Here is a 26894-nt window from a genome sequence, read left to right as displayed (position 1 = left end):
TCATCACTACTGCAAGGGAAAAAAAAAATCTATTTTTCCAGTCCAGTTGTGTTTTTTATCAAAGGTAGCAAAGCTTGTTTTGTAATAATGCTATGGGAAGGACATTAGTACACAATAAGGGCAAAGTCTGGTGGATTTGAAAGCTTGGTTAAGCGACAAGGGAAAAAATGATAATGAACAACCACTTATCAGTGCTGCAGGGAGATTAACATGGACGTGTGCCCAAGGTATCAGTAGCAAAATCAGTGTACACGTTTTAGCTAACGATCTGGAAGAGAAAACATCAGGTGCTTTGGCATGGTTTCTGTTGACCTCAGAAACCTGGCTGTGTAAGGTCCTGATCGAGGGGCAATGGGGGGAAGTGCAACATCTGCTTATCGCCTGTGAAACCAGAATGCATTTTAGCCATGAGTAAACTTGCTGATGTCAGTGAACCTCTGACGTGCTGGAAACCAGTCCTGTACCCCCAGTGCTTTGCTAAATCAGGAGCCGGGTGTGCAGCCTCTGTCACTCACTGGGTTTGTGCTGTGGAAGGAAAAAAAAACATTTCCATTTCTGGCACCTTCTGGACTGCAGGTGCTTGGCTGGAGCCGATGGCCTGCAAGTAGCGTGTTGCGGGGACACTGTGGTGGCTGCTGTGGCCACGTGCTCTCCACGGGGCTGCAGAGCAACCCGGGTACCTCCCTCTGCATCTGTAGCAGCATGTGTGCCTCGTGAGCCTGCCGTGGGTGAGGTACAGAATGCATGTGTATGTATTTCTGCTTGGAAAAACCTGAGGGGAAATGTGCTAGTCCTGTCTCTAGCGACTACAAGACAGTAAAGGTGGATAGGGAAAAGAAAATGCAATGGGTGTTTCTTTTGCTGGTTTGGTTGAGTTTTCTGTAGTAGCTTATTAAGGTCGCTGGTGTACTTTTAGTTCTGGGTTGTTGCTCCCAACACACGACATACTGATATATGTCAGAGTGGTACATTTCTGTAATTGCAAAATGCTTAGAGTTTACACCACCTGATCTGCTTCTCTGGCATTACAGGTGAAAAAAAGCATTCTTAAAAGGGGAAACTCAGCACACAAGGCTGTCACTTGTAAATTTACTGCCAGACAACCAGGGGCTGGCTGTTTTTCACCTCTCATTTTTCAGGTAAAAAGTACCTACACACAATTTTACAGTTAGCCTATCTTCTTAAAATGGAGATGCAGGACATTCCGAGGCAAACAGAAGTCTACCAAAGTACCAGCTGTACAGGACTGTTTTATCATGGCACAGCCTGTTCCATCTGAGAACAACTGTTCTCTTATGAACCAGCTACTCAAAACCAGTTGTCCTGTTGCTTCGGAGCTGGAAGACACCCATGGAAAAAGTTGTTATAGACTTGATGATGCATGTCTTTTTTAATATAAAACTAAAACTCATGGTGAAATTTCATTATTTGTAACTGAACACAAAAATATTTTAGAGGGTAGAATGTGCACTGATAAAGGGTTCTCAATCTCATCTCTCAAGATGAATGCTATCCTAATTAGAAAGAATCAGGTGATGTGTATGTGATGCAGTGATTTTAGGTGCTACGTAAACTCACAGCAGATGCAATATTAAGCACAAGCAGGTCTTTTTTTCAGTGTTTTACCTGCTACATCTATTTGACACAGTATGAAATGTGCTTTCCTCAACTCCATTTCATGAGACTTAAAATAAAAAATGCCTTGCTTACACTGCGCTTCTTAGAAGAAAATAAAGACACTAGACAACCATTTAGAAGATTTTATTATAAAATTATTTCTACATCCAAGTAAAAGGCTTAAAACCACAGCTTTACTTTCAGGAATAAAAATTTAGTAAATGCTAAAAAAAGACACTGTATGATCTAGACAGATAGCCCTTAGGTATTTTTTAAAAGTACAGAGATTCCGCGTGGGTTCCTTAAGTGCTATAGAGATCTCTGTCTGCAATGTGAATGTCTTTTGCAGCTTCTCTCTGCAAGCAACATTGCAGATATGTTTACAGCACCCATGGGCTTCAGCTGCTTTGAGATAGAAGTTACAGCTGCAGCTATGTTACAGATGTACAATACAGCATGAGATCATAACTGATACTCAGGCATTACTGGGTGCAGACAGAGAGGTAACATTTGTGTTTGCTTGACAACAATGACTATCTAGGTATCATTTTGTGACCTTGTATTCAATACAAAATTAACACATATTCAAGTATAGTAAGGCAGTGAAGGCAGCTTTTCCACATCTGTATATTCTAGACAAAGATATTTCATTTCACTGAAGCTTATTCACTGAGATAAAAACAGCCTTGATGTAGTACTGAAGTCATTATGCTCAGTAGTTATCACCAATACTTCTAAAGAAATGAAGCATATCAGGTTACTATTTTATTTTTGATGGATAAATCTGTGCAACAGAATTTCTAGAACATAAAAGTAGTTTCAGCTTCATTCCTGTTAAAAAAAAAAATACTTCATATTCACAGCAGAATATGGAGTGGCTTTCTGTCCAAGAAATACAAATTTATTTTAGAAAACTGTCATACAACTGAGCAGGATGCTTTAAATGCTGTACTTGCAACTTCTTGTAAAGGATCATATACACCTAAGATAATACATTACTTAGTAAAAAAATAATCAAGTCATATTATACAGCCCTGATAAACTTTGACTGGCCAGTTTGGCAACATCCAATAGTTTAACTTCTATTCTGTTGTTAAGTGTACCTTGTTTACAAGTGAGAAAATGCACAAGGATGGGAAATGAAGCAGCTTATTGAGAATGGAATAATTTCCCAACAGCTCTCTCTCACTGGAACTGTTCCTGTGACAATTCCTCATTGTTTTCCTGTTCATAAGAGTCATTCTACAGTTTTCAGTACTGTTCGTATTTTGAAACTTCTTATCTCCTAAGCCCTTTTCATTGCAATAAACAATTCTTAGAACAAAATTCTAGATCCAACACCACTCTTCCTGAAAACCTTTCTAATAGACCTTTGGTGCTCATCACAGCTTTCCAGGTGTAGAATTCCCACATACCATGAGCTAGTGTGGTCCAAAACAAACTCAAGAAAGATGACAGGTAGATTTTGGGTTTGCGTACCGACCCACTAAACTTCTAACAGCATGACAAAAAGGAACCACAAGACCATGTTTTAAACATACTGTTGTTTCCTGTGTCATGCCTACATAATACAGATCACCAAACCCTTTCCGTTCAACTTGCACGTCTGACTTGAGTTCTTGCAAAATCCCAATCTACTTACTTGGCACACGCTTTCTGGAGTGCAGGGATGTATGCCAGATGCAGCCTAACCTTACAGCTGCTATAACAAAGTAGCTTCCCGTGTCTTTCCAGTAGCTTTATAAAATATCCCAATTTCCTTCTTAGTTACCATATGTGCGGGAGCTTTACTTGGCTGGTTTTATCATGAACTTAACATTAAAAAATCTAGCAGTGCAACTTGCAGAGCAAGGCATCAAATCAGAATTATTACTGGAATACAGGTTTGTTGTGTTTTCAAAATATAAGGAAAACACTTTCTCCCTACCTCCCAGGGCTCCCTCCCTCCCAGTCAGGCTGTATTTAAACGCTGTTTGTATCTTGCTACAAGACTGCCATGTTAAGTTGATCTTTTGCAAATGTTATAAATACAGCTTTAAAGTACAGGTGTTATCTATCTACCTGAGAAGTTCTGTAATAAGATGAACCACTGATAACTAGTCTAGGAGAAAAATATACACCATCATAACTGACCTTTATCAGTATTCATAATTCAAGCATTAAACAGGACTTAAAAATTGCACACCTCTATTACATCAAGTCTTTGATCATAAGAAAAAAAAAATAGTCTGACTTTCCTCTATACACATCTCTTCTTTAAAGACCGATGTGCTCCTATTTTCCCAATCCTGAAGCCCACAGCAAGATTCCACATTCAGTGCATGCAGCCCAGGCTATAACATCCGTATCTTCTTTCCTTTCTGCCAGTCCCGAAACTGAAGAATTTGCTTGTCTGGAGGTAGAGGAATACCTCCAAACACTAGTCTTTTTTAAGAAGCCAGCTTGATCCCCTTGAGTGCCTGGACACCAACTTCTCTTCAGAGAGCTGCACTCTGCTTTGATACATCCTTTGGGCCTTTACTTGGGACACACCAGTCATCTGCCTCTGAGGTAGCCTGGTAATGCTTGGAAGCTGATTTGTTAAAAACTGGGAGTTTTTCTACTGAGTCTGTTGATAGGGCCTAAGAAAAAAGATATTGAAGGAGAAAGTTATTTGGTTTCTACCTGTCAATAATGCCACTTTGCAAGCATTCATGCGGTAGGTTTCAAGTGTTAAGCCACTGACACTACAAAGTTATTTACAGAAATATTTCTACAATACAGGCAGTCATTTCTGTGCTTCAGTATCTATGTTTGATTTGGATGATTTGGCAGGACAAATGCAATAACATCAAGTCATATTTACACATTTTTATAGGCCTTTAGAGTTACTCTGTAAGCTGCTTTCAAGATAGTCCTGGAAGTCATAGAAAAGAACTTTCATTTACAAAATTCCAGAGAAACTTTAAAAAATATTCCTTTCTTACTTCCTTATTTTGCAGCTAAAATTCATATTCTATTGGGAAACTGTCGTATATAGCTGAACTGCCTTTTCTTTTGTATTGTTTCTCTGTTTGAGTGCCATTGGTGCTTGGAACTATTGTTTTGGTATACTAGAAGAAATTCAAAGCAAGTTTTTCCCATGGGTAAGCACAACAAACAGAAAGAATATGTAGTCATTTTTTCCGGATTACTTATAAAAACAGCAGTGCATGTTACATGCCAGGTATTCAAGGTCACTGATATCTGAATCCTGCCTATGGGCTATATGGCAGGTGTTGAATAGGACCAACTACTAGACTCTTCAAGGATTAGTTTATACAGACTTTCTGGTTGTCAGAGTAAAGAAGCAACAGTAAAGAAACAAGGTCTGTTGCTCACACCTTTCTGTTTCTGTTACTTCACTTTCTCCTAGTATTTTGTATTCCATTCTAAAAATTATTGGGGCTTTACCTAGAAGATTTTCAAGTAGACTAGTTAAAGCCGAATGATCATTTAAATTCTAGACACCAGTTACAAATCTTACTGGCATTTCTTAATAAAAATTAAAGATTTTCTACTCCTGAGGAGAGAATGTTTACTTTAAAATGATACTGAGAAGTTACTTCACTGCATTAATGGTAGTTATCAACACTGTATTTTATTTAACCAGATCAAAATACATACCTTCAAGTAGATAATAGCATCTGTTCCATAACCACATATGGAATAGAGATTTAGATCTCCTTGGAAGTATTTAGCATACAGACGAGAAATTGGCAAGCCATACCCAAAACCAGCCTAAAAAAAAGTATAAGACAAAAGTAATTTATTTTTTACTAGCTCTTGTGACTTAAAATTAAATAGCTGGAAAGAGTTCAGAGATTTTAGACTTAGAAGGTCCTTTGCATTTACTCATCTTTTAAAATAAAACAGAAATCTCTAAGCAGTTTCATAAAGAACATTGAAACTGACCATTAAAAAAAACCAAACCACATGAAAGAAAAAACTAATCTCCATGGAAGAGTGAGGGTTTATATACGGGTCTCACTTTTACACATTACTTTTCTGTATTTTCCCTGTTTTGTTTTTGCTAGTACAGCTTGATTAGTAAAAGGAGTTAGCTACTGGTAAATAAACAACAATAATCTAAGCCTATTGTGCTTGCCTCCACAAAGACAACATAATTTATAAGTCTGAGGACTGCGTGGGAGTGAAGACCAAGTAAATTACTGTCATTGGAGTACAGGAAAAAAAAGTGTTAGATTCAGGTTGGAATGTTCTTCTTCATTTATACCTTTAAAAGTATATTTTTGTCCACTAAGCTAGATATTAAAAATCTGTTTCAGAAAGCGTTCATATTTATGAGGCTCAGTCTTTGCACACCCCATGAAGCAATAGGTAGACAAAGTGTTTCATAATTTATTAACCTCCCAATTTGTTCAACACTTTTAGCAACCGTATTAGTAACATGAGTACTGCAAATATCTTACAAGAGGGGTCTGTCGATCATCCTCCATGCTTGGCCTTGGTGCTGTGGAATACATGTAGCTAAACAGCTGCTCAATTTTCCTTACTGGAACACCACCTCCTCTGTCTGAGACCTGGTTCAAGGGAGAACAAAGTTAACTACAATCATGTTTTAAGAATGGTATTTAAAATGGTGTTATTTGAACAATCCCTTCCAACAGTATTACATGCCAACATTTATTTTGCAGCATATTATTTTTCAGTTAAATACTTGTACTAAATGGAGCCTATCAAGAAAAGGCTCTTGCACAGTATCTCCGATCTGTTTTCAGAGACTGCAAGTTCTTCTAATCGAATTTGCTACAGCATATGCAATCATAATGATTACATTAAAACCATATTGTAGTAGGGCAACAAAATACCTTAATTGCCAGGTCTTCTTTTCCTAGAACAACTGTCACTTCAATTGGAGAAAGGGAAGGACTGTCTTCTTGGAATTCAACAGTTGCCCTCATTGAATTCTGTGGAAATGAAGGTTACCATCATCAGAAATCTCTGCACTTAAAATCATACCCCTGTTATGCAGAGGCTGAGCACAGTTACCCTCCATTCCTATCAGTGCCTAGCTTCTAAGGAACACACTTAGCAATTAGTGTAACAGGAGCAGAGGTGGTCTCACATCTAAAAGCAATGAAGTACAGCCAAGAGTCTGCTACACATGAAAGACTACACTCTTCTTAACCAACAAACAGCCCAGCCAATGTCAGTTAAATAACCTTTAAGAGTCACCAGGTTTCTGGAGAAGAGCCAGAATTCTGTGCCCCACATTGACAGCGCATTAGCTCAACCCCATTCACTACTTCAAGATGTATCACCCTACTCCACAGAAAAGGCACCAGGGCAAACCTGCACTACAGCTGTAACCCCTAAAAGCAGAAGGCTACCAATGGCCACAAGTCCATGTCCCACTTTTACTCTCTCACCCTGTCCCATTTACCACCACAAAAAAGTGTCCAAATACTCTCCTGCCAACTGGAATCATTCCTTTCCCAACTGCCAAAGCTATTTCCCCAAATAAGAACATTTTAGAAATCTCACTGTCCTAAGTAAAGCTTTACTTTATTCAGATCTAGCTAGAGATTTGAAATATTGATGCTCCAGCTTGGATTACTAAGAAAAGCAGCAGTTTATACTGACATACCTTAAAGAGCTCAAAAAGCATGTGAAAAAGATGAGAAGGAACGTATACAATGCTAATTGGCTCTCCTGGATGTTTTCCTAGGGGAAGGGAAAAAGGTAAGCAAGATTTAAAAGGAGGATGGAATTTTTCTGTATTGTATCAATATTTTAAAATAGGTAAGTTGTATGTCAGAACAAACAAGAAAATCAAATCGAGTCTCAATTTTTTTTTCCCCTCAGATGAGCAAATGTTATGCGCTCATAACAGTGTTTAGATTGTAATTACCACTTGCTTAATAACAATTTATTTTCAAATAAACCAGAAAAAAATCTAGTATTAATTCCATTTTATAAGTAAAGGATTTTAGAGATTAAGCAGATTGCCTGAGATAAGACACACGCAGGCACCTTGAACCAGAACCAGTGTTTCTCAGTCAGCCCCACTTCCTCACCTCAGATACAGAGCTCCTCTCTAGCAACTCTAAGTACAGGTTAAGTCTTACTGCTCTCAAATTCATAAATATTACCTCAGGAAATCTGATGTTTAAGATACAATGACATTTGAGTTCTAGCACGAGACATGAAATGAGGTGCTTGTAACCGAAAATGAGGAGGAACTATCCCAAGACAGATCAACTGGTATGTACCATTACAGATATAGAAACGGGAGACTTTTGATTCAGTAAAAACAGTTTTGCTGCCTATCGGAAGACAGACATTAAAGGTCTCATCTTACCATTCACTTGAGTAAGTTTCAGTTCTGGAGATGTTAAGTAATACTGGTCACACAGCAGCTTGGAACTTTCAAAAGCATCTGAAAAATTTATTTAAATAAAATATGTGAAATGTAATGTCGAACACTGTAGAAACTCATTCTAATGCATGGCAAAATATGATTTTTAACTGCGTTAGCTGCTAAGGTGTTACAGACTCTAGGCCTGTGTTTCAAAGGAATGATGACATTGCATCCACTGTCTGCACTAAAAACTGAGAGTAAATAGGCAATTACAGCAACATAGGTAAATCTTGTACAACTTGATAATTTGGTAAAGTAGATGTATCTGTTATCTATGAGTAGACAAGGCCAATCTCAACACCATAGGCAACTTTTAACTCCTCTCTCAACTGTCACTTGCTAGGCCTTATTCCAACACATTTTTTTACTGCTACTTTGTATTTGAAGTTCTGTCCTGTAAAAGCTCATGTTTTGACAGACTGCTTTCAACTATTTCAATAAACAGCAGTCAGCATCCTATACAGCACATGTTGGTTACCCAAACTGGTTGCAATCAGATACAAATACTGATCATGAAGAGAAGTGGTAAGGATTTGAGAATACATACCATTCACTACTTCAGCAACATCACAGCAAGGATCAATACTTCCAATGTGCCTTGGGTGTCCTGAGCGGGACTTATCATCAAAAAGAAGGGCTGTTTGAGATGAAAACAATACAACATTTAATTCCAAATATGGTATTATAAAAAGCCTTAAATTTAGACTAACACAGTGTGTTCACAGCATATAATTGCGTAAAATACTTGAGTGTTTATGCCTTTTGCAAGTTAAAAATGCTATCTCCTGCCAGAAAACTATGTTGGCTTTTCTGTAGTTCAACATCTAAAGGCTTTTCAGATGTAAGCAATGAGATTCCTACATATTTCACGTAAGACTTATTACAGTTAGTCTACAGTCTAGAAAACAAGTTTTCCCGTTACTTTTGTAAGTCATACATTCACAGTTGCTAACTTTTCAGTGTCATACAAAATCTGAGGCAGATCTGCAACGGTTTTAAGAAATGTATACATTAACATGTTTCTCATTAGATTGAAGTTTGTCCTCAGGTAAAAATTTCTACTTACTGTGTTGATTCATTAGCATCCGGGTAGAAATACGGCTCATATAAAAACGATCCAAAAAATACTGAATGTTTTGATTGGTGACAGGATCTACTTTAAAAGTGTCTTTGTATTCAATTACTCCTTGTGCCATTGTAGGAACCACATCGTGATGTCTGTTTCGGACTCTAATTAATGTATCTATAAAACTAGATCAAAGAGAGATCTTTTTAGCATATTATTCTAGGACTACATGGAGGCAAGCTTTTACAATGTCATTATCTAATCCAGCAGCAGCATAGGTAAGTGCATAACCACCTTAATATTAAAATATAGTCTATTTTCCATTCTTTTTAAAGTAATTCCTCACTGACCTAAACCAGAATAGTCTGATATTTTTAATATAAAAGGTCGAATTAACTCTATGTTTACTCCTTCATACTGGTTTGAGCAGAGGAGTGTGTGAGGAAGGGAAAGAGACACCTAGCTGACATTTCAGAAAGAAGCAGGGATGTGACATCACAGATAATTTGTGTTGATATTTCTGTCGTGACAGTTCAAGGGGCAGTATGCCCTGAGAACTGAGCTGCAACAGGTCATATTTATTTGCAATATTGCTAAACATGATCAGAGATTTAAACCACCTTGTTCTATGCACAGCACTTCATGAAAGATTATCAAATTCAGCTCATGACAGCTGTCATTCTAAACTGACAACATTGTGAAAAGCAGAATGTGAGATCAAAAGTTCAAAGAAACAAATGAAAGGCTTACTCAGATAAGACTTTCTGGTCATCTGGGCTTTTGTGATTGAACTCAACTAGCTCCATTAGACTTTGGATGTACCTATTGAAAAAGAACACAAAAAAATACATTTGGTTTTTATTAGTCTAGGAACAGTAAGAATACTTTGTCTTGTCCAAATCATTACTCTTAACAAGTCAGCTAGAAGTGTGAAGTATCTCTGAAGTATCAAAGAACCATCCAAGTATGGAATCATAGATGAACACTTCTTGACTGCCCCAACCTTAAAAGTTTTAAGAGTCTTTTCTTGTGCCTGCCACACAAAAAAGAATCTAAACCCTCACTTTAGGTACACAGCATCCCCTTACAATTCTTGAGAAGAGAGGTGTTTCAAAACAAGATCCAAATGACAACACTAGTCAGGAAGCCATGTAAACAAAACTTTTCCAAATCTGATCAGCTTTGGCACAAGCTAAGTACTTGAGCTGCTTGTGCTAACATCTGACAGTCCTGACGCATGTTGCAAAGGCACAATCATTTGCTAGATTAAGAACAGTTTCTGGATCTAACTCTAATACTTTGTCCTTAATGTCAGCCATCCTGGCAAATGCTGCAGTTCTACCAGTAAAGCAAGGTTAAATCAGACCAAACCACTGTGTCAAACAGAGATTATGTTAACTGAATTCCAAATACCTGCTGCACAGGCCAAGACAATCTGCTATGGAATGTTAGCAATTCCTTCAGTGAGAGACCCAAACAAGTATATAGACTGCTTTTGCAATTTTTTATAGCTCTGAGGGTCTGTAATGCTACATGAAAACATGTTTTCTTCTCTCCCTTCCCAAACGGTAAGAAGTGAGATTTGCTCTATCAGCTATTTCAAACTGTTCATTTTTGTTTGTTTGTTTTTAATACTATTTAAAAATAACAATATAACCATGTTGGTTTTCAGTTTCATTTTGGTATGTTAGAAAAGGGCAGCGTATAACACCTTGCAATTCAGCTTTGATGAATGATCTGCATTTCTTGTGCATTTTGAAATTGACTTCCACTATTCAAAGAACTCTATGACAAGCAAGTTGTCAAAGCTATGTTATTTTACAGGCTGAATTCAAGTAGTTCCTACTTACCAGCGTTTTACTAATTGTACTGATGGAGTGCCTAGTAATTTAGCAGGAAGAAGATCAATTTCTCTCAGTATGTTTGCAAACCTCACAGGAAGTTCTTGCCGCAAAAACGCAAAAGAAGTTCTCTCACATCCATTAGTTGAGCCTGTGAATAAATCCGAAGTAAAAACCTCTTTTAAGAAGTTTCAAGATGCAAATACAAATTGCTGCCTTGCTACTGATTTCTGTACTATATCCTTTGGAACCATGCTATTACTGGCCAGTTCTAAACGTACCTACATGTTTGTGCTGAACGTTGTTTACATGATGGCAAGAAACAGCGTGTTCTTGGGAGGAGCACTTACACTTCCCATTTAGACACGGGACTTTTTTGTAATCCTCTAGAAGAAGCACATCAGCCTCAGTAAACACGGGCTTCTTCAGGGTGACGTCTGAACATAAGCACAGACTTCATAGCTGTCAATGCGGTAATCGGATCTGGGTACTGTTTGTTCGCCTCATCAGGACAAGACTAATGACAAGACTAATGCCCCATCCCATTAACACCACCGAATAAAACCTGTAGCGTTATCTTCAGCTCCGATCGAGGCAGTCACGGGCCACCATCGCCCGGCAAATCGCCCAGGGCGACCTCTCCACCGCCTCCAGCCCCGGGGGGGCAGGTCCCCGAGCGGGTCTCAGCCCCGCCGCTGGAGGGGCCGCTCCCCTCCCTCCGCATCGGGACGCGGGGCGGCGGCACCTTCAGCGCAGGCAGAGCCCGGACACCCCCCGGCGGGGATCGCCGCCTCCCCCGGCCCGAGCACCGCCGCTCCCCCCGCGCTCGCCCCTCCGCGGGGAAACAAACCTCCGAGAGACAGACCCTCAGGCGTCCCCGCCGACCGGGGACCCCCCGACCCTCCCCTGCTCGTCCTGCCACTTACCGAAGTCCAGCAACTGCTTGATGGAGAGCGGGGAGGGAGAGAAGCGGGAGAACTGCTCCACCTCCCGCGGCAGCCCGCTGCGGCTGCTGGCGCCGGCCATGGGGGCGGCGGTGCGCAGGGCGATCCGGGCGGCCTTCATCGCTGCCGGGGCGTCGCTCGGTCAGTCTGTCGGTCGGTCTGTGGCAGGTGAACCGGTCGGTGTTTGGCAGGTAAATAGGTCGGTATCGGACGGGTCGGTATCGGACGGGTCGGTATCGGACGGGTCGGTATCGGACGGGTCGGTATCGGACGGGTCGGTATCGGACGGGTCGGTATCGGACGGGTCGGTATCGGACGGGTCGGTATCGGACGGGTCTGCAGGTGCCGGTAGGTGCCCGTGGGTCTCGCGCTGTCCCCACACCTGAGGCTGGTGGCTTCACGTGCTGCCTCTATTTACAGTCCCCGGGGGGGCGGGGCTCCGGCAGGCCACGCCCCGCCGCCCGTAACGGAACGTTCCCCGCGCGGGGTGGCTCGTGACCGCCGTTGGCGGGGCTCCCCCGTTAGCCCCCCCCAGTCTGTCCCCGTCCCCCGGCAGCGGGCGCATCGCCAGACCCGGGGGGGAAGCGCCAGGGGCTGGGGAGGCCGCGGGGGAGCCCCGGGTCCGGGCGGGGGGAGCGGGCGCTGGCCCTGCGCCGTCTCCGGCGACCTTGTTTACCGGGCAGGGGCTGGGCAATGTCACCGGCGGCGCCGCCTTAACAGGATCCAAGGTCGCTGCGTTCCTCCCGCTCCTGTTGTCTGCGCGGGAGGGGGATCCGGCCTTCCAGAGAGAACCAATGTGCGCCGGCGGGCCCGGGGCTGTGGGGAGCGGGACTGGGCTCTCCGCCCGCTGCCCGGGTGCGGAGGGCGGGCACTGCCGGCCCGGAGGGGTACGCGGGTGTCTTGCCGATTAACTGAAGGGGAAACTGTCTCTGTGCACTAACTGGAGGGGATGGTAGTGCTGGAATTACCCAAAGTCTAGGGTCGGCGCAGAGAATACGTGGAGGTGTGCAAGGGCAGCAAAATGAGAGCCCAGCCACAGGGTTCAGGGTGCTTGGCACGCAGGTCATCACTGTGACCTGGATTAATCGTGACCGGATACCTGGAGACATCTGCTTGGATTGTTCACGAGTCCCAAATCGCCATGTGACCCTTATTTACGCTCTAGAGCCGACCTAAGAGGTGGCTGACGGAACTTCTCTCTCTTGGGCACCTCATCTTCCAGGGTCACAGATGAGCTGGGAAAAGCCTGCACACCTTTTCCTCCCTACTGACAGGGGAACTCTGAGCTCAAGACGCCAAGTCCGCTTCAATAAAGGCAGAGTTTGCACAATGAGTTGAAGAATGGAGTTTATGTCAGCAAAGTACTTCCTAACATCCTAATTCTTTATCAGTAACAGCAGGACCACGTAGCAATAAAACAGTGATACAAAAGAATATAGCCTTAATACTTAGATATGACTCCTCCATCCAGTTTTAATATGCGTCTGTTTCTACACACATACACAAATAAGTATGCTTTTTTAACAGGAAGGAACATGCAACAATAAATTAATATTTTAATGTTTATTAGGCTGAAGAGAACACTTTAGCTTATTAATTATTTTCTTGAACTTTATCTCATTTTTGTCTTCCAAGTCATTATATCTGTTATCCCTGCTTACTCTTCTACTTCCATGGTACTTTTGGTTCTATTATTTTATTGCTCTCTGTTTTATTATTTTATTGTGAGAATTACTATTATTGTTCCATCAGATATATTAGGTTTTACAACAGTCATTGTATGCTGGCATATGAAATGTGAAATGAAGCAAAATGAAGACATCTAATAATGACAAATGTACACATTTTGATTTTTCCAGCGCTTGCCAGAAGTTGAAAATTTGAGAATAGATGTCGGGGTTTGCTTTTGATGGTTTTAACTTTATTTGCCTGCAAGTTGCAGATGACTCATGGAAGTAAAAATATCATACAGATTTGTTTAAATTATGGAGCGTGTGTAAGATAGCTCGTTTTGTTTCGTGTCCTTCCTGAAGCCACTAGGCTATAGGAAGCAAGAATCTGAAGATTAACACTTTGCAATAAAATCTGAGTCAAGAAAGTCTTCCACACTAGGCAGTTATTCTAGTTTATAAGGTCACTATTTCTGTTTCTATTGAGATACTTTATTTTAATCTCATGGTGTTCTGAGCTGGCTTAATACAAGTAACTTGAATAACCTTTGTGAGCAGTCAGTCTTATTACACACTCTGTTCTGAATAAGTCTACTAGGAGTAATTCCTGTTGATTACATTTCTTTTCTTTACAGCAACTTGTTTTCTCATAGCTTTCCTGGTAGTTATATGCAGTTAGGGATGAACAAAAATCTTAACATATTCAGTTTAGCTATGAACAAGCAGCACAATTGTAGTTGCAGGAAATACAGGAAGCGTGTTGCTTTCCCCAATTATTAAAAAGGCAAGGCTCCAGCAGCTGGAAACCTGGATGCTTTTCAAAACAAAACAAACTTTCTACAAGAATTGTACACATCAGCAGTGCAGCAACTAACAAGAGATTTATTACTCCAATGAGCTTTTGGAAGAAACATGTCTCCATAATGTAAATTTGCTTCTTGCTCTTTGTATGATGGGTTATATATTACAGTAGGTTCTGAACAATGTAACTTTCCATTCTGTAAACATAAATCATCTATCTGGGAGATAATCGTTAAGGGTGTCCTGAATATTGGAACAGACCGGTAAGTTTTAACCACAAAGATAGCAATATATCAGGATTCATTCTTGGCCAAGCTCTATGTTAAGGAGACTAAACTCAGAAAATTGTAACCACTTCAGATTACTCCACAATCTCTCCTGACTGCAGTACTGGTTGTTCTCATGTTGTTTCCTCTCCAAACCACCATTTCACCCCTCTGCCTGTAGCTCTAGTGCCCATGACAGTTTTAAGTGCAAGTGTTAGAGAACATTTTGATGGTGAAGAGAGTGCCAGATTCTGAACTGCAGCATTAATCAGATGGGGTCTTATTTCTGCTGCTTTATTGTTTTAACTTTCCTCTTATGATCTGCCCTGGGGCAAGTTTCGAAAAGGCAATAACAATGCTTTCAGTTGCTCACAGTAAGGTTTTACTTACAATCCATAAGAAAATGGAGCTACATTAACATTCTGCTGCTTTTTTTCTTTTCACAACAGCGGGGTCCAGAAGAGTGCAACAGATGAAGGCTGGATTCCTGTCCATCTGTTCCCCAAGTGCTGTCCATCACAATCCACTCTCCTTGACGTTCCTTGTGTCCTCCCTGCTGCCCGAGACACAATGTGCTGTACTTAGATCAGTGCTGTGTTCCTGGCTAGCCAGAACCCGTGACCACTAGCCATGTTACCGATGCCTAATAGAAGGTGTTTTGGTTGATTTTGCCCTACCTTTTCCTCCATATGGACACGAACTGAAGGGTTTTCTGCCTAACCCACCTTCTGACAAGCACTGGAGACAGAATATGCTGTGCTGGGGTGGCTGCCCTCCCCTGACCAGCCAGAATATGTGTGATGACAACTGACGGGATTGCTGCTCTCTAGTAGAATGAGTCTTGTCTGAGTTTCCCCTCAATGTAGACCAAAATTTGAACTTCTCCTCCCTAAACCATTTGCCAGTTTGCACAAAGTTTGTAGGAAGTTGATTATCCCAGTTTGATTGATATGGTTAGGAGGGATGGTTTGGCAAACGGGTGAACAGGCAACATTACTGACTTTTTTTCCCTTAGGAAACCAGCCTAGCATTTTCTACTAGGGACAAAGGCAACTTCTAATTCAGCTTTTATAAGGAAGGGTAAATGATGAACCAGAAGGAGCAGTAAGTCAGGGTGGAAATTAATGGTAGAACTAGAAAGTTTTAAATGTAAGCAGAAGGAAGAGTCTGATGACTGAAGGGCATGAGCTGTGTGCACAGCACTTCATGACATTTCCAGCAGTAGTGTGAGCAAAGTGTTCACCCTCTGCCTGCAGACGAGTCTGCATTTATGTAATTGGATTGATACTTTAATCTACTAACACGTTTATTTTCTATTTATGTGGCCCTTTGCATGGAAAAAAAAAAAAAACAAAAAACAAAACAGAAATAGCATTACGAACAAGGGTCAAATCTTCCTGTTCTCATCTTTCTATCACCCGACGCTGCAGCCGCAGGAGCTGTCAAGCTGCCGAGGGCTCCCGGCGCGGCCAAAATAGCCAAAGTAGGTGAAAGGTTGTGGAGCAGTGCACAAACAGGCTGGCGTGACCCATTGCCGGTTCAGTAAGGGAAAGGTCCTGCAGCTGCTCCAGCACTTGCGCAATCTCCCAGCCTGCTCATAGTTTGCAAAAGTCAAGAGTACAGTAGCTGGATCGTTTTACTGCTGGAGCTGCGTGTGGCAGCTGCCTTGGAGCTGTAAACACTGGGATGTGCATGGCAACCCAGAAGCCCTAAATGGGAGACACCTTTTTTCCTCTTTCCCTGCCTTTGTTATCCATGTCTGAAATGGTATATTAACTGTTTTAAAATCAGGGAAAAGGAGAATAGGTCACTGATTCCAAAACTGCTTTTCCAAAAAATAGCAAGAGGCTTGCATGAGATTAACCGTCAGTGTTTCAAAGTGGGAGTGTAGAAATAGCAGAGAGGGAGAAAAGTATTTTGGGAGGATAGCTGTACCCTTCAGGAAAAAAGCTTGAATTCAAACTGTGATAAAATATCACTTAACAGTATTTGTCTTGAAAATATTGTCATTAGAGGATGTTGGATTCAGGAGGCTGCTTACTATGTAAGAGAATAGTAATCTTCAGCCAAGAACCACATTGCGGAGGAAAGAGAGGTGAACTCCCAGTGTGGGCTGGTGCTGATCTAAAGTATATGGACAACACAATGTCTGGCTACCAGAGCAGTTCTTGTGGAAAAGCATGTGCCATCCTCTATGAGAGCTGCTAACACAGAGAGAAGAGTGGGAAAAATATATTAAAAAAAAGAGGTAAGGTGTCATCAGGACAGCCACCACTTTGGGCTACGGCTGCTTCTACTGTGAACTGCTTCTACTGGGAAAAGGTGGAGAACGTATGAAAAGTCAGAAACAAGTGAGTCCTACCAGGAAAATACAACGTGCATGGCCTAGATATGTTTCAGCAGAATCTGAAAATAGTTACAGTTTTCTGTAGAGTTATGGGAAGGGAATTAGTGGAACATGATGAATCAGTCCAAAAGTTTTGGATTAGACATCTTAAGAAACACCTCACGCTGCAAAGAAAGAGCTCTGGCTTCACCCGTAACCCTTACAGGAGCCATAGGCTTTGAGCTGGTACACACTCTGCTTTTCTTTCTCAGTGTGGACTACTATGGCTGAAGACGAGTTGTTTTTGCTATTGTTTGTACTTGACACTATTGACTGTAACAGAACAATTGGTAAAGTGGAGGTGGTAACATGAGTTTCTGCTCAGAACGATTGCCTTGAACCACTTCTCCAGGTTATTATTTTGTCTGATGCTGATCTCAGAAAGCACTTAGCACTGTTTCCCCAGTTGTTCCCTCTCAGCCTTTCTTTCATCAGATCTGGAAGAATTTATTTTCTTTTAGTGTCTGACATAGGAACTTCAGTGAGAAATTTACCCAAGGAAATACTAAGATGAGGCAAGAGACATCACCTGGAAGAGGACTTGCTGGGGTGTTATCTGGGCACCCTTTCAAAAGAGATGCAGAGTTTATGGTATTAATATTACTGGAATGGCACTTCCTCCCAGTGTTTCAGGTTACCCAGGGGAAGTTTGTTTCCCGTTTGCAACATTGTGACTATTATTACTGAAGCATGAACTCACAGATATTAATAGGTTGATCTCATAAAGACTGGTTTTCCATAATATCCTTTGCAGAAGATATCCTTATAGTAAGCCTATGGGAGTTTTCTTATTCGATGAAAGGTATAACCATGGGCTAAGCTGTAATAGCTGCAGTTAAATATAAAAATGTGTATTAAAGTAGTCCTGATAAAGAACCAGTACAATAAAAATGTCAAAGTGCATAACTAAAACGGTTTGCTATTGGGTCTGAATAAGTACAACAATATTTTTGTGTCATATGACTAACAGGTGTCTAATTATGGGTAAATCATCAATGCAACATTGCTGGAACATTAAGACCAGCCTGAACACAAGAAGATCTTTATTAGCTGAGCAACCATTTTAACCTCATTATATACTAGACTCTAGCAAAATACACAGTTTCACTATGCATTATTAATATGCTTGGATTTTTAAACTCTAATTCTTTTAAATCTTTTTTTTGCTTTATCCATGTTGGCACTTTCAAATTACTTCTTTGATATAGTGCTCATCTAATAGTCACTGAACTGAAAAATAAAATGATCAGAGCTATGCTGGTACTTGGTTTCCAAGATTTTAATCTGCCTAAAGTGACATAAAAATCCCACACTACTTTAATCTCACTTCATTTCACTCGTTTAAATGACACCAATATTCTAAATGAATTGTGGTGGTTATGTTGATACTCAAACATTCGCAACCATACATGTTATTTAGTTTCTACTTGGGAAAAGACCCCTAGACATTAAAAAATACTGAATGAAGAAAGTAGAATTTAAGGTGACATATTCACCTGGTTTTTTAAAAGTTCAAAATGTGTACAAATACAGATCTTGATTCCCTGCTATCTGGGACATAATACCAGGGTACAAATAATCAACAATATGTTTGCAGTCATTGGTTTCACAAAGCCACCTTTGAAAGAAAATATTTTAACATACAGTAGGATACAGTCTGTGAAATGGAAATGAAAAATATCTTTATCTCCTGTGAGACCAATTGAATTATAAACTTAAAGGGAAAAGATAGCTTTTCACTGCACAAAATTAGATTTGCTGAAATGTGTAAGATCTCCATTTACACCTGATATGAAATGTTGTCATTTCTTCTCACACAGTCACACAGCTACTGTTTAAGTGTGAATTGTCAGGTCTTCCATTTCATGGCTAGTCATTTTTAATACATATGTAAGTGGGGTTGAATATTTGGGGATCTCTTTATTCTGGGAAAGAAATACAAGCTTACTCTCTGCTTCATTCAGTATTGGAGAGATGTTTTGAAATTTTCATATTCAGATCAAGCAATAAATCTACTATAAACCACTAGAAGATACTCCAGCCAAGAGAAAACTTCGTAACGACCACAAGAGACCTTGCTAGCGTTCTGTGAGTGCTGGGAGCGAGGGCACTGCCTTCCCCCAGGGTACCTGCTGGAGCACCCGCTTTCCATCTGCTTTCCATTCCACTCCTGTTACTTATTTGCAACCTCTTATATGCTGGAGCTGAAGAAACAGGGATGAGAAAGTTATCAAAAAAGCAACCTGGAATTCAGAAATGCATATGTAGTTCCAGCAAGAACAGGATAACTATGTAAGTAAGGTATTTAAACTGATATTCCATGGGTGGAGCCACACTGAAGTGAACAAGGATACCTGTATTTATTTCTGTGAGTATTTTAGGCTGTCTCAGAGCATGTACATCAAGTGATCTATACACTAATCTCCTCTTGAATATGGAAACACAGAGTCTTCAAATTATAGGCATTTTCTTTAAAAAGTAGAATCCTTCTGGATTCAAATCAGTGCCTAGAATCCTACTTGTGATGTGATTTTTACTGAAAATGACCTTCTTTAAGGCCTTGGGAAAGAACAGAGATTTTGCAAAAGTGAACTAATAACGATACTTCTATCACATTTCCCCTTAATACATTATATTCAAACCTCCATTACACTTTTGACTCTTCTTGTGAAATACAGCAAATGGACATGGTGTCTGCCCTTTCCATGAGAAAGACTCAAAGGAGTGGTGGATTGCATTTTGAAAAGCAGTCTGTAATATTGTGTGAGCAGTTTTGACTGCTTAAAAAAGGCTGTTTGACCCTGCAGCTCTGAGAGACTTCAGTCGGAGTTGTGGACCCCTATCACCTTGAAAAATTATATGCTAAGTCTGACCAACATCCTGAATTCAACTGTACTTCTGAAAATGTGGGATGAATTTCCACCCCAAGTCACTCAAACAGACAAATTACAGCATTTTGACTCCCAGAATTTTCTCTTTCAAATAAAATGGGTGAGTGTCCCCTGCTTAGCCATTCCTGGAGAAATCTATCTAAAATTGTACTTTTGAAACATCCAGATAATTCTAGTCCTTTACAGTCAGTTCATGTTTCAAATCTTGTGCCAAATGCTTGAATGCCTTGTAGTAGAGAAGACCCAAAGGGAACACATAAAATTATATAGGAAAGGCACCAATTCACTCTTGCTGAGCAGTAATTTGGTTTGGTTTAGTAACCTGTGAAGTGGTTCACTAAAATGATGAACTTTAAGGAAACCATAAAGAGTGTGATTATTGATATCTGCTGTAGGTGACCTTTATGTGCTGAAAAGATCATGAGGTAGTAAAGACAAAAAAATTACAACCTCTTTTTCTTCTTGTCTCTAATGGTCTGAAATTGAAAAATTAGACCTATTGAACCCCAGTTAAAAGTTAGGACAGCCAAATAAAACAAGGCTACAACCTGCAACTTGCAGTTTTCCAAGTATGTTATTTATATACCTTAGACACTAAGTGCTCCTGCTTGAGGGAGTCGTGACTCACCACCCTCATCTGAACATAAATCGCTTGATCCATTCACTACCTCTTCCATTAACTTCCCCTCTACGGTAAAGAAACATATCATATTTCAACATTAAAAAAAAAAATTGATAAAAGCACAAATGCAGATCATCCAAAGCTTTTTCTCCTGATTTTTGTCAGTGCTGTGATAAGGACTGTGTGCCTTGCTGTCTTCCCTATTTCTGAGTGTCCTTCTGGCTGCTCTTTGTTGTTTGTATTAAAGTAATCTAAAGTCCTGCCAGCATTGTCAAATTCATAGTGGTATTGATCAGCCTGCAGGATGTGGTTAAAGCTTTGGCATCGTATTTCTTGACATTACATCAATATGTAGCAGGTAACATTTCAAATGTATTAGCTATGCAGGTGACCTTTTAAATCTCCTTGGGAGAATCTTTCACACTTGTACAGAGTTAGCGTGCCATTTACCAGAGATTTTGAAGGTGGCATTTTAAGTGTCACTCATCATCTTGATAAAGGACCAAAAATGCAGTAGCATGCCATCAGGTATGTCCCATGACACAGACAGTGCCTGGGCGTGCTACATGCTGGGAAATGCTGAAGTGGGCCCAGGCCCGAGCCAGGAAAGCATTGCCTTCCTTGATGTAAACAGTTTCTAACAGTTGCCCCATAATCACATCAGCTGAATAATTTTTCCACAGTTCTCTTTCCCAGTTCTAGTAGAAGTGTATGGACTGTCTGATCCCAGGTGCTGCATGTATTTGCTACATAGCCTTGGTTTGCCCTAAGAGGAAGTTTTATGCTTGCAGAATAGATTTATTCTGCATTATGACTGGGAAACGGAGCTGTCATGAAAAATGTTCAACCCAGACTTCCAGTGCTTTTTGAAGTATTTGGGGATGTGACAGCTGTGTGTCTGAAAATAGGTTTAAGGAGAAGTTGTTTACAGGAAGGGACAGGCTTGGTGTGCTCACTATCAGCTGCATTGCTGAAGAACTTTCTGTAATGTTCTGTACTCGTCAGAGTTCAGATAATGATTGACTACATTATGAACAAGTAAAGTGGACAGTTTTCAGCAGGATGGTATGAAATCTTGCCAGCTACAAATAGTATGAAGAATTATGCATAGATATTGCAATATGAGATAACAAAGGGGATCACTGGGACATCACTGAAATGATGGGTTAACTTCTCAGTGAGAGGGAATTTGTATTAGTGTTATTTCCACTTCCTGGATAGTGTGTGAATGACTGTGAATGAAATCCTAATCCAAAGGCCACTGTATTCAGTTAAATGTTTCAAGTCATCTCAGCTGTAGTCTTCAGTGGGAACTAGATCAAAACTCTGTAAGACAGGAAAGTGCAAAATGCCCAGTGACAGGAAAAAGTCATAGAATCGTAGAATCATTTTGGTTGGAAGAGACCCTCAATATCATTGAGTCCAACCATTAACTTAACTCTGGCACTAAAGCAGAGTCCCTAAGAACCTCATCTACACGTCATTTAAACACCTCCAGGGACAGTGACTCCACCACTTCCCTGGGCAGCCTGTTCCAATGCCCGACAAACCTTTCCATGAATAAATTTTTCCTAATATTCAATCTAAACCTCCCCGGTGCAACTTGAGGCAATTTCCTCTTGTCTTGTTGTTTGTTATCTGGGAGAAGAGACCAACACCCTCCATGCTACAACCTCCTTTCAGGTAGTTGTAGACAGTGATAAGGTCTCCCCTCAGCCTCCTTTTCTCCAGGCTAAACAGCCCCAGTTCCCTCAGCCGCTCCTCATCAGACTTGTGCTCCACACCCTTGAGCAGCTTTGTTGCCCTTCTCTGCAATCTTTCCAGCACCTCAATGTCTTTATTGTAGTGAGAGGCCCAAAACTGAACACAGGATTTGAGGTCCAGCCTTACCAGTGCCGAGTACAGGGAGACAATCACTTCCCCAGTCCTGCTGGCCACACTATTTCTGATACAAGCCAGGATGCTGTTGGCCTTTATGGCCAATAGCCAGTTTTATGCTTTATATTAAAAAATTTTCCATCATTTTTACTATCCAGAAAAGTATTTTGGAGACTGATTTGCCTCTTCTTCATCTTCCTACATTACATATAGATTAATTCAATGAATTAAAAATTGTTTTCTTATGACTGTCTAACTTGAGGAAGACAGTGACCAAGGCCACCTTTACAGCAAGGAAAAATAAAACAGACATTCATATTCTTGTTCTGAAATCCTTTCTGTATACTTTGTTGTTTCTGGCTAAAATAAGCAAAACTTTGGTTTTCAAAATGATGTGAGGATGTTGTGTCTGTCATTGGTCATGGATTGTCAGATCCACATATTCTTAGCAAGGCACACAAGCCTCCTGCATTGTTCAAAAACATCTTTGCTTTTCTTACTCCCTCGGACATGGGACAGATGCTCTTGCTATCAGCATGAACAATGTTTTGTTTTCCATGGCTCAGTGATATATTGATGTTTAGAAAACTCCCTAGACATTTTACAGGTGTAACTCTGTTGCCTGCATTACCTTAAATTCTGAAACTAGGTACTCATCAGGGAATCACATACAGGCCACCTCAATCCAGACAGTAAGACTTGGTGAAACATGGGCAAAAGTCCCTATGACCCTCCAACGAATTGCATAAATTATGTGGCCTATAGTAACAGCATCTAGCTCTAAGCTAAACAAAATTCTTCAAAAGTCTCTCACACTCCACTCTGTTCTTTTGAGGGTGATACTTCCAAAAAAAACCCCACACCATTTTGAGGTTGATTTTTGCTCTAGGCCTGTATCAAACTGACTGTCTTAATGGGAATGTACACTCCTGAAAATCAATCCATGGAGTGGGCTGTTTCAAGGAAGGCTCTGATGATAGTTAGTGAAGAGTCTTCTGGTAGGGTAACCTTCTGTGAAAGAATCCTGATCCTATAGCCCTGAAGTCATGCTGACTGGTGGAGGGTGGCAGCATAATTGCAAAGTGCATCATTTGCACTTTTCATGTCAGGCATCTTCCTCCAAAACACACTTTTCTCTCCACATCTGTGGCCTGTTGTACAATTTTTCGGAGCCAGCAGCCCATAATCCAAATTTAATTCATGAAGTGGAGCATCTCATGAAGCAGCGGGGCATCTCATGATGCTTCCAGGCATAAAGTTAGCACTGACACCTGTTGTGTGTTCCCAGGGTATTGCCTAGGATTTGGGGTTTAGTGTTTCATTAAATCACAACTTGTAGTTCAGAGGTGGAAGGGAGGGGAGGAACTTCCATGTCAAGGACTGACTTGACATAAAAGTAATTTTACTACTCACATTGCTGAGAGCATCAAATATAGCTTGTTCCCTAATGTTAAAGGGCAAATAGAGAATTTTGGCTCTTAGCACTGAATTAATCAGCTCCATCAGAGCTTGCTGCTGCAGGAAATCTCTGGAGAGGTTTTCTGCTTATTTTACTTAACTTTTACTAATTGCTTGAGTGCATACTTTCCATCTTACTTTTTCCTTTCATAATGACCATCCAGTTCATTATTACAGAGAAACTTCTACAAATATTATTAGAAAAAAAGGTTCTAACCTGCTCTGAAAATAGTGGAATTGTCTCTGAAAGTAACAGGTCCATGAAACAAGCTCTCTGTTAAACCCATATTGACAGTGCATGAATTGTGCATTAACTTTTGCCTTAATTTCTGAAAGCAAACAGGGGATTGAAAGGGCTATGGTTTGGAGAGAAGGAAGGGAGAATGCGGGGTGGGGCGGGGGGGGGGAGGAAATAATAGCAAAAAGGAAATAATTGAGAAGAAGAAAGAAAATAGAAGAAGTGGAGATAGATTCCTGGATGTGTTCTTCCTTGCATCTTTTGTTTTTGTTTAAGCTCCCTTATACTTTTACCTTATTCCACCTTTTCCTTTTCTCTGTTGTCCTTAACTATCAGTGACCTCTTGTTCTTTTGGTACAATCATTTTGTAAATTAAAGAATTCAGGTCCAGATAGTGAGGCCTTTTTGAATGCTATGAATCCTAAATTCAAATCTTTCTAAATTTCTAGACCCTAAGAAATATTTAATTTCTTTTGTTTCAATTGCTAGAAAAGATGCAGGGTTTTGTTTTGCTTTTATAAAAGGGTAAAATAACAATTTTTTACTTTTGTTCATTTTCCTCTCTACTTGCAAAAACATCTCTAAAAGATCAGGGAACCATATTTTCAAACAGTTTTTTGTAAAGTTTGTTTCACTTTATTCCACAAAGAATACTTGGTTGTCTCACAGTGAAGCATATTTTATGGTTCTCCCTTGCTTGTATTTTTAGAACAAAAAATATCTGGGTGAAAGGTTGCCTGCATAGGTGCCGCTGGGGTGAGCAATAATGTGACCTCCAGGCTGAGGCAGTGCTGCCGCCTATGTTCATTCCCTCTCCAACAGTTCCAGACCTTTTCTGAACCTTGACTCACGGTGAAAATTTCCCGTCACCTAGCAGAGTAGTATTACAGTCGGGGAAGCAATTCTGCTTTGGAAGCAAAAGAAAAGTCTCCATATGCAAACTGTTTGTCCAACTAGATGCACAGAGGAGCTAATTTACCAGTCTGACGTTTCCAAGAACCACTAGTCTTTCATACCCACAACTACCAGCCTGTTTGATCATTACTTTCCTAGAAAGGTTTACATTCCTCTCTGAATGTTTTAGCCCTTTCTTTCCCCCCCAAACATTATATATTTTATTGAATACTAGTAATTTTCATTTTACATCACTTCTGCAAAACCCCCAAACCAGTCAACTCCCAACCAGCAAATGCAGTGAACCAACCCAGAAAGCTCTCCATCCTTTAAGTACTGCTTGTGGTTGGATTTCTGGTGGTGATATTATTCTCATTGACAGGGAAACAAACTCTTTCTGATGTGGAAAGCTTTATGATTAAGCTTTTGTAGAGGAAAAGCAAGATGACTGGCTAGACGTGACATATCTCCAGAAATTATGTCAGATTTGAACTCCCTGGCTAAATATTAGATTTCTGATAATTTTTACAAAACAAATTGGTAGGATGCTTTATATGAATATCATATCACGTAACATAATAGGCAGCACCCAGAAGAATAATGTCAAAATCAAAACTATAAAATTTGAGTTCCTATGGGTTATGAGCAACCTTTGATGTAACAATGTGGTTTCTCCAGGTTCTGGTCTGCTAATAGGTAAAGATGTACCACTGTCAATTTAGCGAACAAGATGATTTTTGAGGATATAATTTTCTGTAAATATGAAACTCACATAAATGCTTTCCTTTCACAGAATGGTGGTGACAACTGACCCTAGTTCTGCAAGGAGCTTCAGTGGAATTGTGCACTCGAGGCACATTGTGGGTAGGACAATGAACAAGGTATCATAGTATTATCTGATTTCCAAGCAAACAGGCTAAGAGCATTTGAACCAAGTCTAGACATAATTAGAATCTGGATTACATCTGCTGCACAATGTAAAAACAAAGCTACTAGCTCACATAAATGGAAACTATTTAGTTTAAGAAAGGTATGAAAGAGGTATAAACATAGATCAGACATATTAATTTTTGTCAGAAGCATGGCAGTTGTGGGTGCTGATTCTTTAGAAACAGCGTATTTATGAAAAGTAGGCAACAATACAACTCTATGCCATTCCTATTTTACTGTGGAAGACAGTATTTAAATATCACTTTGCAGCTGAACATAATCAAATGAGAAGTATTATTTACTATTCCATGAACCTCTCCCCTTCTTATGTCTGACTTTGTTGAAGGCACATTGTTTTTGTCATTGACAAATGTCAGCATTTCTATAACATATGAATCTTTCCCAGCATGGAAAGAAGCAGTTCCTGATTCATCTGCGTTTGTCTGAGAGCTTGGCATGCCTACATGTGACCAAGTATCCATGTGCAGCGTGATTTGTGTTTTGACTTTGAGCAGAGGTGGTAAGGGAAAATATGATATAAGTGTACAGAAATAGATTAGGCTTTTAGGATTCAAAACAAGTCATTGTCAGATCTAATTTAGGCCTCTGGTTAAGCTATACATATTTTCTCTTTTAACACAGACAAATTCTGTAATATTTTGATGGAAAACGCTGCAGAGTTGAAAATGAGAACTTCCATAGGGATTCAAGATTATCCTTCTGAAATTATTCTATACATTCAAGTTTTCCATGTAAAATTTTCAAAGCTGTGCCAGTTTGCACTAACTGGAGGTCTGTTGCTTTGTTTAAATGAATACCAGCTAAGAAATTAATAGGGGAGAGTATTGACACTAAATTTCTGTGTATGCTTCTTGGGCAAAAATGGAAAGAAATGTTTTTAGAACTGACAAATGCCTTTTATATGCCCAAGTTTCTGGAAGTGCAGCTCAAAGCATCTTAAAGGAACAACTGATCCCTCTTTCAGAAAG

General features: G+C 40.2%; 1 protein-coding gene across 1 annotated transcript; it reads right to left on the bottom strand.

Annotated features, from left to right (window-relative positions):
* Positions 1-1746: 1746 nt before the first annotated feature.
* Positions 1747-12273, bottom strand: PDK4 (pyruvate dehydrogenase kinase 4). Its single transcript, XM_082045689.1, has 11 exons — positions 11854-12273; positions 10937-11078; positions 9837-9908; positions 9087-9271; positions 8568-8657; positions 7961-8038; positions 7247-7323; positions 6468-6566; positions 6069-6179; positions 5263-5376; positions 1747-4238 (listed from the first exon to the last, which is right to left on the bottom strand). The coding sequence occupies exons 1-11, from the start codon at positions 11990-11992 to the stop codon at positions 4095-4097; spliced, it is 1251 nt and encodes a 416-aa protein (XP_081901815.1). The 5' UTR covers positions 11993-12273; the 3' UTR covers positions 1747-4094.
* Between the last annotated feature and the right edge of the window lie 14621 nt (positions 12274-26894).

This window comes from Streptopelia decaocto (genome assembly GCF_964273445.1).
Source record: "Streptopelia decaocto genome assembly, chromosome: 2".
Taxonomy (NCBI): Eukaryota; Metazoa; Chordata; class Aves; order Columbiformes; family Columbidae; genus Streptopelia; species Streptopelia decaocto.
The sequence above is the reverse complement of the archived record's forward strand: the minus strand, read 5'-3'. Positions and strand labels throughout refer to the sequence as shown.